The sequence below is a fragment of the Phoca vitulina genome, unplaced genomic scaffold, assembly GCF_004348235.1.
Source record: "Phoca vitulina isolate PV1807 unplaced genomic scaffold, GSC_HSeal_1.0 scaffold29, whole genome shotgun sequence".
In the NCBI taxonomy this organism is placed as follows: domain Eukaryota; kingdom Metazoa; phylum Chordata; class Mammalia; order Carnivora; family Phocidae; genus Phoca; species Phoca vitulina.
The window spans coordinates 9,790,537-9,804,414 of record NW_022589732.1 but is presented as its reverse complement, the minus strand read 5'-3'; the positions used below and the strand labels follow the sequence as shown (position 1 = coordinate 9,804,414).

Genomic DNA, 13,878 nt, shown 5'->3' with positions numbered 1-13,878 from the left:
TCGAGTCCCGCATCGGGCTCCCCGCTCAGCGGGGAGTCTGCTTCTCCCTCTGACCCTCCCCCCTCTCATGCTCTATCTCATTCTCTCTCTCAAATAAATAAATAAAATCTTTAAAAAAAAAAAAAAATAATAATTCCTGGAGGGGCGCCTGGGTGGCTCAGATGGTTAAGCGTCTGCCTTCGGCTCAGGTCATGATCCCAGGGTCCTGGGATCGAGTCCCGCATCGGGCTCCCTGCTAGGCGGGGAGCCTGCTTCTCCCTCTGCCTCTGCCTCTCTTTCTCTCTCTCTCTCTCTCTCTCTGACTCTCATGAATAAATAAATAAAACATTAAAAAAAAAAAAATTCCTGGAGATGCTATTGAAATGCATACGGAGCTTCAGTGATTGGTTAATGTTATTTCTTAAGCTGTTTGGTTAAAAAAACATGGTTTCTTTTCAATTATAACATTTCATTGTAAATATAAACATATATAAAAGTATATCATTATTTTTGTCATATATCATTTAGGTATATATTATGTACCATGGAGATCTTTGAATAAGAAAGTAGAAAGCAGCTTGTCACACTGGAGAATGTCTCTAAGATTCAATTTATTAATGTGGGGATAATAGTACCTACTTCATGCAGTTGTGAAGATGGAGTGCGATGGTTTATGTAAATTGTTTAGCGTAAGACCTAATACAAGTAGTCAATATTAGCAAAATAAAAGTAATTTAAAAAAATCACCTGGGGTCCCACTCCTAAAAGAGATTACTTTTGTATATTTCATTTTAGGTAATTTTTTTTACATAGAATTTTCTCTGTCTTCTAAATGCAATATGTATATTGTTGGTTTTTGCCCTTAAGGAAAAATTTTTGTTAGTCTACTGTATAAGGGGGACTTACTGAATACTCTTAGAGTAGTGGTTCTCAACTGGGCGTGATTTTCCCTCCAGTGGACATTTATTTAATGACAATTTTGATTGTCACAGCTGAGGGTATGCTACTGGCATGTAGTGGGTAGAGGCCAGGGATGCACTTAAACATTCCACAGTGCACAGGATAGACCCCCACAACTAAGAATTACCCAACCTAAAATGTTAATAGTGCCAAAGTTGACAAACCCTGTCTTAGGTTCCAATGATGAAAAATACCCAGTTTGAATCTTCAGAAAGTGGCATTTAATTTGGTCTTGAGGAATGAATAGAACTCTATATTGTAATGATGAGAGAGAAGAATTATCTAACCCAATGGAACCACATAAGCAAAAGCAAGACCTTTGTATTGCTATTTAATTTATTCATGTGTTTATATACTGACTCCCAGATTCGACAAAACAGTAAAGGTATAGGAACACATTCTTTTCTAAGGAAATAATATATAGGGCTTTGTATTCAATAATTGTTGCGTAGAACACTAAAAATCATTTTTAAGTCCTTCTGCCTTTTTCTTCTTTTAGCTACCCATTTGATGTAACTCGTCGGCGAATGCAGTTAGGAACTGTTCTCCCAGAATATGAAAAGTGCCTGTAAGTTCTCTATTTGTCATTGTTCATTTTCTTTAGGAAATGTAATGTTTAAATTAAGTAGGGAGATAGGACTGCGGTCTTACCAGTAGTCCAGGTATTATTATGAGATAGTGTTGCCAGTAAATGTTACAGGCATAGTCCAAACAAAATAGATTGTACTAATGAACCCGGCAATTCGGTGCATAATGCTTGTACTTGTTTGGAGTGAATTGCTGCTTTATTGTGAATTTTCAGCTTGTTTTTACACTTGCCTTCCAAAAGCTATTCAAGATGGCATTTTGGCTTCTTTTAAAAATGCTATTATGGTGGCGCCTGGGTGGTTCAGTGGGTCAAGCATCTGACTTCACTCAGGTCATGATCTCTGGGTCCTGGGATTGAGCCCTGTGTCCATCTGGGCGTTGTGCTCAGTGGGGAGTCTGCTTGTCCCTCTGACCCTCCCCCTACTTGTACTATGTCTCTCTGTCTCAAATAAATAAATAAAATCTTTTTAAAAAATTCTGTTATGGATCCCGAAATTGTCTCTTCTTGAGTGGGTATAACGCGTTTAACCGTTGTCTTTCAGTACCATGTGGGAGACTATGAAGTATGTCTATGGACACCACGGAATTCGAAGAGGATTGTATCGTGGTTTATCTCTTAATTACATTCGCTGTGTTCCCTCTCAAGCAGTGGCTTTTACAACATACGAACTTATGAAGCAGTTTTTTCACCTCAACTAAAGAAAATCATGATTTCTTTTCCTTAATAATATCTCAGAGGGAGAAATAAAATGTTACTTTAATTTTGGGAGGAACATTACTTGAAGGGGATATTTGCCTTGTCACAGGAACCGCTGGTTTTTTAGTACTTGATTTTTTTTTTTAATTCATCACAAATCAAAAGTGCTTACTTGTGCTTTTTGATGCCAAAAGTTATACCTTAGAACATTGAAAAAAATTCCTAAGCTGATGCTGGCTAATCAGTTAGGTTATTTGAAACTGTTTTAAAGTGTTATTTGGAAGTAGAACTAACTTAAAATGGGATTCAGGAGGTTGCCATTAGCTTTATCATGCTTTAATTCCAAGCTTTAATTATAATCATGATTTTCAAAGACTCTAACATTGGTTATAGGCTTGGTTATATTGCAGCAGAATGATGAAAACTGAATTTTTAAGTTATATAAAACATAGCTTGGGGGGGTGCACCTGGCTAGCCCACCCAGAAGAGCATGCTCTTAATCTTGGGGTCATAAGTTCAAGCCCCACTTTGGATATAGACATTACTAAAAATAAAAAAATTTAAAAAAACCTTAAAAACACGTAGCTTAGGTGCCAGCATTGAAGATTATTCTTATTATCTCTCTTCTCATAATTCTGCTCCACTGCATAAAAGGACTGACACTTTTTCTTTTTGTTTTTAAATAAAGTAAATGTTGTATTTAAAAATTAGCCTTGTAGAAACTCAACAATAAATGAAGAATTTTCAGGTATTGCTCATATGTTATTACTAGGTACTAGGTACTATCACTGACTTAAATTTGTTTTTAAAAGTCAATGTATTTCCCAAAGGCAGTAATAATAAATACTGAATATCTTTGCTCTCAAAACAGTTAGCATTATAGATTTGTTTTTGTTAGGTGATTTGGTATACACTAGAAAATTTATTTAAGTGGACTGTGAAATATCCATTAATATAGATGTGAATGTCAAAGAATGTTTTGAAGGTATTTTGTCATGATACATCAACTAGTTCTTCCATGTAAAATAATTTTAGTGCAATATAACCTTTAGAAACGTAAGACACGATTTAATTGATATTCTTTATATTAAAATGGTTTAGGGCGCCTGGGTGGCTCAGTTGGTTAAGCGACTGCCTTCGGCTCAGGTCATGATCCTGGAGTCCCTGGATCGAGTCCCGCATCGGGCTCCCTGCTTGGCAGGGAGCCTGCTTCTCCCTATGACCCTCACCCCTCTCATGTGCTCTCTCTCTCTCATTCTCTCTGTCTCAAATAAATAAATAAAATTAAAAAAAAAAAAAAAACCTTATAAAAAAAAATAAATAAATAAAATGGTTTAAAATATAAGAAGTCCATTTATTGTGTTTAGAATACTTTTTATCTTTTATTGTAAGCATGACAGAAATGGGAAGGGAACAATTATAGTTCTGTCCTCAGAAATAGTGATTTGTAGAATTGATGTGATTCTTCTTGATCAGTGCAAACTATTTTAATTGTTCTAACTTTATAATTTTTTTTATTGAGGTAAAATTGACATATAACAATATATTAGTTTCAGGTGCACAATGTAATGATTCAATATTTGTATTTACTGCAAAATAATCACCATAATAAGTCTAGTTACCATCTAATTGATGTATTAGAAAACTAAGCTGAAGGTGTTATTTCTGCTTCAATTTTAATTTTGTTTGCATAAAAGATTTTTTGTTATACCTTGGTAAAAATTAGATGAACTGGTTTCATTTTCAAAGTCTTTATTTTAAAATAAATATGTATCTTTGTATGATTTGTAAGTGTACCCACAGGTAGAAATACATGTGTTCTTAAAACTATTTTGTATATCTTCATTTCTGGGCTACATTGTAGCTAAATATTGTTATCAAATCTCAAGATAATTTAAATGTATGAAATAAGTATCTCAGTTATGTTACCAATAAAAGAGGACTGCGAATATTTTTTTAAATAAAAATTTGCATTCTATGTCTGTTATAGAATACATAGGATATTAAAAATAAATTTTATTCATATTTTGGCCATTATTTCTCTTTTTTAACTCTTCACATTATTAAAAAATATTCACATTATTGAAGCACAAATGCTAAACATAAGTAGTCAGAACAGAAGAATATTTAAAATAATAACTATATTTATATCTGATTTATTTCAGATTAATGACCCAAAGTGTATCTTGCCAGGTTATCTTCCACTGAAGATTGACTATTTCTGTTTTGATTTCCATTGTTACTCTTCCTGCCTTTTGTGGGAATAGCCCTTTGATCTATAGAATGGGACAGTGATCTGGTCCAGCGACTGATAAGTGAGGTACCACTCCTAGCTCTCAAGGGTATGGAGTTAGAAAAGTTAACGGGTATATATAATTACATCTTACCCTATTCCCCCTCTGGGTATTCAACATCCATTTATTCAGCACCCATTGTGTGTCAGGCATTATATCAGCATTATGGAGAGCTTACCTTGGGAGGTCTGTTAGCTGTACTTTCAGTCTGATACGGATGTCCTACAGCATCTAACATCAGGTATTTCTCTAATAGAGTATGTACTACACTTTATGGTAACTGCCTGTTTACCTATGAGCCCCCAAGTTGGTTCTCTCAAGGACAGAGCTATGCCTTCATCCCCTATAAGGAGCACGGTGTGGCACCATGATAGGTGCTCAGGGATGTTTACTGAAGAAGGATGGCTCAGTCCCTGTTTTTGGAGACTTTATGTTCAGTAGGGAGAAATAAGGCACAAACAGTCCATGGGAAGAGCAATTTGAAAAGAAATTCATTCGGCTTGTTTCATAGAAATGTCTTGTTGCTAATTTGAGCCAAGATGAATGGCAAATAATAAAGCCTATATTATATGAGTAATGCATTGCCTTGAGGACTTGGGCCAATGATAGCTGACACACTTGAATAACAACTGCACACTTTACACAATTCCTCACATCCATTCTTTGAATAACAGACACTGTGTTAGGCCCTAGAAATCAATGACAATAAGTCATGTGTATTTCCTGAGGACTTACTATATTCCATGGTTTGTTTTATGCACTTTTGATGCCTTATCTGTATCTCTACAACAATTATAAGATAGCTACTATTTAATACCCCTTTTTTACAGGTAGAATAACGGAGGTTCAGGCAGATCAAATAACTTGCCCAAATTCACACAATAAGTGGTGGACCTAGGATTCAAATTCAGCCAGTCTGAATCTACAGCCTAACTCGCTGTGATGCTGTACTTCAACACAGTAGTATCCTATTCAGATGAAACTCTAACATCAAATAAATTTGGACATGTCAATAAACATAAACTAATCAAAAATGATAATTTACAGAAAGTGCTTATTAAGTAAGTAAATAGATCACATGATATGGAATAATTGTGGGATGTAGGGATCAGAGAGCTACTTTAGAATGGTCAGGGAAAAGTTTCTTTGATATGCTATACTTTAAACTGACACATGAAGGATAAAAAGGAAATAGCCATGCAAAGTTGTAGGGGAAGAATGGCCCAGGTGAAGAGAATAGTCTCAGAGAGGAAAAAGCTTGGCTTGCCATAGGAATTGTCAAAAGTCCACTGCAAGTGAAACATTGTGAGTGAGGTAGTAGCAACAAATGGGGTGGGAGAAGTAGACAAAAGGCAAGGTCATGGAGGGCTCTACAGGATATTGTAATACCTTTGTCTTTTATCCTAAATGCAATGGAAATGCTTGAAGGTTTTCAGCAGGGGAATAAAATTGTCTGATTATGTTTTTACAAAATTTGCTCTACTTTGTCAACAAAGCTTGCAGTTAAAACAGAAATCAACAAAATTTAAGACCATAGAGAAAATAACAAACCCCAAAATTGCTTCTTTGAAAAGATCAACTAATTGATAAGCTCCTAGCTAGACTGATAACTAAAAAAGAAAGAACATAAATTACTAATATCAAGAATTAAAAAGAGGACATCACTATGGATCCTACAAATATTGAAAAGATAATAAGGAATTTCTAATAACTCTTTTCCAAGGAATTTAACAACAGGTGAAATGGACAGATGCCTTGAAAATTATAATCAAAACTACCATAGATGAAACAAAATCTGCATAGCCAATTAAAGAAATTGAATTTATCAGAAATTCTTCCATAAAGAAACTCCTGGCTCAGGGCACCTGGCTGGCTCAGTCGGTGGCATGTGAGACTCTTGATTTCGGGGTTGTGGGTTCAAGCCCCACATTGGGTACAGAGATTACTTAAAAAAATAAAATCTTAAAAAAAAAAAAGAAAAACTCCAGGCTCAGATGTGAATTCTAATGAACATCTAAGAAAAAAATAATCTACAAACTTTCAGAAATTATAAGACAGCATTCCCTAACTCATGATGCCAGTATAACTCTGATATCCAGGGCCCCTGGGTGGCTCAGTTGGTTAAGCGACTGCCTTCAGCTCAGGTCATGGTCCCAGGGTCCTGGGATCAAGTCCTACATCAGGCTCCTGCTGGTCTGTGGGGAGCTTGCTTCTCCCTCTCCCTCTGCCTGCCACTCCCCCTGCTTGTGCTCTCTCTCTTTATCAAATAAATAAATAAAATCTTAAAGAAAACCCACTGATATCCCAACCTTAAGAAGTTGTTACAAGAAAAGAAAGTCACAAACCAAGTATCTTTTTTTTTAAGTAGGCTCCATGCCCAGTGTGGAGCCCAGCGTAAGGTTTGAACTCACAACCCTGAGATCAAGACCTGAGCTGAAATTAAAGAGTCCGACGCTTAACCAACTGAGTCACCCAGGCGCCCCAGACAGTATCTTTCAAAAGCAAAGATGGAAAAATTCTTAACAAGATATTAGCAAATCAAGGCACCTGGCTGGCTCAGCTGGTAGAGCATGCAACTCTTGATTCCAGGGTCATAAGTTGGGTGTAGAGATTACTTAAAAAATTTTTAAAAATAAAAAATAAATAAAGTAGGCAACATATTAACAAATTAAACCCAGTGATACATAAAAAGTTTATTATATTTGAATTTATCCCAAGTTGAATTTATCCTAGGATTGCCAAATGGTTTAACAATCTAAAGTCAATAGTGTAATTTCCAATAATAACAGCATAAAGGAGAAAATCCTTCAATAGATGCAGAAAAAGTACTTGGAAAATTCACCATTGATTTATTATAAAAACTAATCACATTAGAACAGAAGAGACCTTCCTCAATCTGATAAGGGGGCATTTTGTCAGATTACATTTTCCAACAATACGTCCCATCTCACATGCTCTTCTCAGGTGTCATTAACAGCCCATCAAGAGGTAGAGACTATGTTCACCTCCTAAATCTGGCTGGGTGGACCTAAGACTACAGTGGAAGTGATGCTATGTGACTTTTGAGGTTACCTCATAGTGCTGAGATGGCTTCCATCTGGTCTTTAGGAATGCTTGCCCTTGGAATCCAGTCACCATGCTATGAGGAAGGCAGCCTCTGTAGAGGAACTGACAGCCAGCATCCACTTACCAGCCATTCGAGTAAACCACCTTCAAAGGGGATTCTTCAGCTCCCAGCTGACGCTTTGTGGAACAGAAACAAGCTTTCCCCACAGAGCTCTGCTCAAATTGAAATTTCACAAGCTAAAAAAAATTATTGTTGTTTTAAGCCACTAAGTTTGGGAAGTTTGTTTTTGTTTTTATATAGTATTAGATAACCATAACAGTTATCCATGAAAACCCAACAGCTAGCATCATACTTAATGGTGAAATATTGAATGCTTTCCCCCTAAGATCAGGTACAAGGTAAGGATGCCCAGTGTCACAACTTGTATTTAACCAGTGAACATAGGTAAGAAAATGAAATAAAGAGCATAAAGATCAGAAAGGAAGAAGTAAAACTCCCTCTATTTGCAGATGACATGATTATTTACATAGAAAGTCTTAATGGACCTATATCATAACTATGAGAAATTATAAGTGAATTTATATCTCAGAATATAAAGTAAATATAAAAATATACACTTTTTAAAAAAATTTTATTTTCGGGATGCCTGGGTGGCTCAGTCGGTTAAGCATCTGCCTTCAGCTCAGGTCATGATCCCAGAGTCCTGGGATAGAGTTCCGAATCAGGCTCCTTCCTCGGCGGGGAGCCTGCTTCTCCCTCTGCCTGCCACTCCCCCTGCTTGTTCTCTCTCTCCCTCTCTCTCTCTGACAAATAAATAAAATCTTAAAAAAAAAAAAGAAAGATTTTATTTTCATTTTTATTTGTAACTGCCCCCCACCCTCCCGGTCAAAGATTTTAAGTAATCTCTACATCCAATGTGGGGCTTGAACTCACAACCACAAGATCAAGAGTCTCATGCTCCACCAACTGAGCCAGCCAGGTGCCCCTAAAAATATAAACTTTTATGCACTATCAGGAAGCAAATGGAAAACAATTTATTATTTTTTTAAAGATTTTATTTTTAAGTAATCTCTACACACAAGGTGGGACTTGAACTCACCACCCTGAGATCAAGAGTCGCATGCCCTATGGACTGAGACAACCAAGCACCCCTGGAAAACAATTTAAAAGCAATTTCATTTAGGGGTACCTGGCTGGGCATAGAGCTTCCTTAAAAAAAAAATTCAGGGGTGGCTGGCTGGCTCAATCAGTGGAGCATGCAAATCTTGTTTTGGTTTTGAGTTTGAGTGTGACATTGGGCATAGAGATTACTTAAAAAAATAAAATCTTTAGGGGCACCTGGGTGGCACAGTCAGTTAAGTGTCTGACTCTCAGTTTTGGCTCAGGTTGTGATCTCAGGGTTGTGAGATCTAGCCCCACATCGGGCTCTGTGCTCAGCTTGGTGTCTGCTTGAGGATTCTCTGTCCCACCCCCTGCCCCTCCCACTTGTGCTCTCTCTCTCTCTCAAATAAATAAATAAATCTTAAAAAAAATCTTTGGGGGGCGCCTGGGTGGCTCAGTCGTTAAGTGTCTGCCTTCAGCTCGGGTCATGTTCCCAGGGTCCTGGGATGGAGCCCCGCATCAGGCTCCCTGCTCAGCAGGAAGCCTGCTTCTCCCTGTCCCGCTCCCCCTGCTTGTGTTCCCTCTCTCGCTGTGTCTCTGTCAAATAAATAAAATCTTAAAAAAAAAAAAAAATCTTTGGGAGTGCCTGGGTGACTCAATTGGTAGAGCATGTGACTCTTAATCTTGGAGTTGTAAGTTTGAGCCCCATTTTGGGTATAGAGATTACTTAAAAAAATAAAACCTTTAGAAAATAATAAAATCTTTAAAAAAAAGAACACAAGAAAAAATCAATTTAATTTATAATAGCATCAAAAATACAAAATATTTTGGGGCGCCTGGGTGGCTCAGTTGTTAAGTGTCTTCCTTCGGCTCAGGTCCTGATCCCAGGGTCCTGGGATCGAGCCCCGCATCAGGCTCCCTGCTCAGCGGGAAGCCTGCTTCTCCCTCTCCCGCTCCCCCTGCTTGTGTTCCCTCTCTTGCTATGTCTCTCTCTGTCAAATAAATAAAGTCTTAAAAAAAATAAATAAATAAAATATTGCAACTTAGTAAAAGATGTGCAAGAGCTCTACTCTGACAATTAAAAATGTTGCTGAGAGACATTAAAGATCTGTATAAATGGAGAGATAACCCATGTTTATGTATTAGAAGACTATAGTGTAAAGGAATTAATTTTTCCAAGTTGATTTATAGATCAAATGCAATCTCAATCATAATTCCTGTAGGCTCTTTTTTTATTATTATTTTTAAAAGATTTTATTTATTTGGCAGAGAGAGAGAGAGACAGAGAGCGAGAGAGAGCACAAGCAGGGAGGAGAGAGAGAAGCAGGCTCTCTGCTGAGCAGGGAGCCTGAGGCGGGGCTAGATCCCAGGACTCTGGGATCAGGATCTGAGCCAAAGGCAGACACTTAACGACTGAGCCACCGAGGGGCATGAGAAAACTTTCTGGAGTGATGGTAACACATTCTTTATCTTAGTAGGGGTTTGAATTAAACACATATGTCAAAATTCATCAAATGGTACACGTAAGATCTGTGCATTTTTTAAACGTAAATTAAAACATTTTACATATAAAACTTACATTAAATTTTAAAAGTACCATAAAGAAATATTGAACTGTAGCTAATGATATACATGCTGAAGTGTTTAGGGATGAAATGCGCCGATGCCTGCTATTTGTTAGTGCATTAAAAAAAAAAAAACTTGACTTTTTCCGCCATCTTGGAGTCTGTGGAGGCCTGCTGGGAACAGGACTCCTATAACGCCAAATCATGTCTGGAAGGCTGTGGTCCAAGGCCATTTTTGCTGGCTATAAGCGGGGTCTCCGGAACCAGAGGGAGCACACAGCTCTTCTTAAAATCGAAGGTGTTTATGCTCGAGATGAAACGGAATTCTATCTAGGCAAGAGATGTGCTTCTGCGTACAAAGCAAAGAACAACACAGTGACTCCTGGTGGCAAACCAAACAAAACCAGAGTAATCTGGGGAAAAGTAACTCGTGCTCATGGAAACAGTGGCATGGTTCGTGCCAAATTCCGAAGCAACCTTCCTGCTAAAGCCATTGGCCACAGAATCCGTGTGATGCTGTACCCCTCAAGGATTTAAATTTAATGAAAAGTAAATAAAGGTGTAGATTTGTTCTCTTGTAAACAAAAAAAAAAAACTTGAATTCATGGATGTACAGAGGGATGGATAGATATACATGTGATAAATCAAAGATAGCAAAATGTTAATTACAAAATCTAGGTGGTAGCTATATGGGTGCTCATTATATAATCCTTTTATATAATTCTGTACATTTGAAAGTTTTCATGATAAAATCTTGGGAAAAGGGACTGAATTGCAGGGAGACAAGTGTGGAAGCACATTTAAGAGTGTGCTGCAGTTTTTTACGTTAGAGATAATGATCGGGTAGTGACCTTGGAGGTGGAAAGGCATGAAGAGATTTAAGATAGTTTTAAAGGGTGTATCTATGGGTCTGCCTATGGACTGGATGTGGTTAGTAACAGAAAGGAATCAGGACAACTTCTGGGTTTCTCGCTTTATCTTCTGGGTGGATAGTGCTATTATTAGGAAGAATAATAGGTCTGTCGAGAAAATTAAAAATTCCATTTTGGCCATGTTATAATGAAAGAATTCCCCTCATCCCCAAATATTTCTAAGTGTAGCTATCAAGTATGTAGTTGGATTTTTGAATTCAGAGGAAAAGCCTTGTCTATACATATGAATTTGAGAACTGGCAGGATAGAGATGGTATTTAAAGCCATGAGAATAGATGAAATAACCTAGGGAGCTGGTAGATAGAGAAATTTGTTCAGAACTGACCTCTGAGAACTTTCAACAGTCAGAGACTGGGCAGAAAATGAAGAGACAGTGGGGCACCTGAGTGGCTCAGTCGTTAAGCGTCTGCCTTCAGCTCAGGTCATGGTCCCAGGGTCCTGGGATCGAGCCCCGCATCAGGATCCCTGCTCCGCGGGAAGCGGCTTCTCCCTCTCCCCTCCCTCTGCTTGTGTTCCCTCTTTCGCTGTGTCTCTCTCTGTCAAATAAATAAAATCTTAAAAAAAAAAAAGAAAATGAAGAGACAGTAAAGGAGATTGAGGAGGGCCTGTAAGGTTGGAGGAAAACCAGCCGAGTGTGGTGTCACAGGTAGAAAATCTGTTATCTATTACCGACAAGTCTTTTTCTTTTTTTTTTTCAAGAAATTTCTCATAATTTTTGTATGAATTAACATGAATGTAAAAGACAACTTTTTTATTTGTTTTTTAAAAAGATTTTATTTGTCAGAGAAAGAGAGAGAAAGACAGAGCACAAGCAGGGGGAGCGACAGACAGAGGGAGAAGCAAGCTCCCGGATGAGCACGGAGCCCAAGGCAGTACTCGATCCCAGGACCCTGGGATCATGACCGAAGCCGAAGATAGACACTTAACAGACTGAGCCACGCAGGCGCCCGCTCCAAAAGATGACTTTTGATAAAGATTATTTTAAAATTGGATGATGGGGGATACCTGGGTGGCTCAGTTGGTTAAGCATCTGCCTTGGGCTTTGGTCATGATCCCAGAGTCCTGGGATCGAGTCCCGCGCCAGGATCCCTGCTCTGCGGAGAGCCGGATTCTCCCTCTGCCTGCTGCCCCTGCTTGTGCTCTCTCTCTGACAAATAAATAAATAAAATCTTATAAATAAATAAATAAAATTGGATGATGGGGGCGCCTGTCTGGCTCAGTCAGACAAGCATGTGACTCTTGACCTTGGGGTTGTGAGTTTGAGCCTCATGTTGGGTTTAGAGATTACTTAAAAAATAAAATCTTTAAAAAAGTGTAATAAAATTGGATGATAGCTTTATGAGGTGATCATTTTATTATTTTTAACACATTTCATTCATTTTATTATTTTTAACACCTTTCATTCAGAAATATTCCCTAGTATATTATTTTTTTAAAGATTACTATTTTTTGGTGCGGGGGGGGGGGGGGGGGGGGGAGACGCCTGGGTGGCTCAGTCGGTTAAGCTTCTGCCTTCAGCTGGGGCCATATTGGGCTCCTTGCTCAGCGGGGAGCCTGCTTCTCCCTCTGCCTGCCGCTCCCCCTATTTTTGTTCTGTCTCTCTCTGACAAATAAGTAAATAAAATCTTTTTTTACAAAAATCTTTTTTCTATTTGATAGAACAGGTAGAACCACAGACAGAGGGGCAGAGGGAGAGAAGAAGCAGGCTCCCCGCTGAGCAAGGAGCCCTGACTCCAGGCATGACCCCAGCCAAATGTAGAGGCTTAACCGACTGAGCCACCCAGGCACCCCTTAAAATTTTTTTTTAATTTAAGTAATCTCTAAACCCAATGATGTCATAGCTGAAGAAGCAATGCCCTCAAGAACGAGTACAAGTAGGATTGTTTTGTCCACTGTTGAAAAAGTGGAAATAGGTTATAAGTACAGATATTAGTACTTTATTATAGATTTAGTTGTGGCATGATGAGGAAGTTCCTATCTGACAGCTTCTATTTTCTCAATGAGTTTTCCACAAAACAAAGACGAGTAAGGGCTCCTGGGTGGTGTTGAGATTCAGCCCCAGCTGGGGCTCCCTAATCTCTCCCTCTGCCCCTCCCTGCTCATGCTCGCGCGCGCTCTTTCTCTCTCTAAACTAAATAAATCTTAAAAACAAAACAAAAAGCAACAAACAAAACAAAGCCAAAAAAAGGCAGGGGCACCTGGGTGCCTCAGTTGGTTAGACCTCTGCTTGCCTTCCACTCAGGTCATGATCTCAGGGTCCTGAGATCCAGCCGGCCTGGGGCTCCCTTCTCAGCGGGGAATCTGCTTCTCCCTCTGCCCCTCCCCGCCAGTGCTCTCTCTCTCTCGCTCAAAAAAATAAATAAAATCTAAAAAAAAAGGAGGGGAGTTTGTTTCTCCCCAAAATGGAAAATTCTGCAAGCTAACAAGGGACACTTGGGTTTGGGCCATTGGTTCTGTTCTAAGAGTCTGTGTTGAGCAAAGGTTGGCGTTTCTAAAGAAAGTGCGGAAGCATTTAGTCTGGGCCCGATTATGAAGACTCCCTGTTTCCCAAACCCTAAAGCAAGGCAGCAAAGACTGTCTGTTAAGAACACCGCCACCCAGGGCTCCGCGTGGAACCCGCGGGGCTGGGAGGGGCCCTTTCGCGCAGGTCCCTTGGGGCCACGCGGGGAGGCGCATGCGCGCGGCGCCTCACAAA

At 38.8% G+C, this 13,878-nt stretch overlaps 2 protein-coding genes across 4 annotated transcripts in view; both read left to right on the top strand.

The window, feature by feature from the left end:
* The window catches only part of SLC25A16 (solute carrier family 25 member 16), a 46,813-nt gene extending 43,440 nt beyond the window's left edge, over positions 1-3,373 (top strand). For 2 of the 3 annotated variants that reach the window (XM_032423809.1, XM_032423810.1), the window contains exons 6-7: positions 1,439-1,507; positions 2,070-3,373. In XM_032423809.1, coding sequence (XP_032279700.1) covers positions 1,439-1,507; positions 2,070-2,226 — 226 coding nt within the window. In that variant the 3' untranslated portion in view covers positions 2,227-3,373. Of the gene's footprint in view, positions 1-1,438; positions 1,512-2,069 lie in introns of those variants that run through there. The other variant, XM_032423808.1, reaches the window with a different exon arrangement.
* A 7,025-nt stretch (positions 3,374-10,398) lies between these two features.
* LOC116644295 (60S ribosomal protein L35a-like) lies at positions 10,399-10,857 on the top strand. The gene has a single exon (XM_032423783.1). The coding sequence runs from the start codon at positions 10,456-10,458 to the stop codon at positions 10,786-10,788; it is 333 nt and encodes a 110-aa protein (XP_032279674.1). The 5' UTR covers positions 10,399-10,455; the 3' UTR covers positions 10,789-10,857.
* Positions 10,858-13,878: the final 3,021 nt, after the last annotated feature.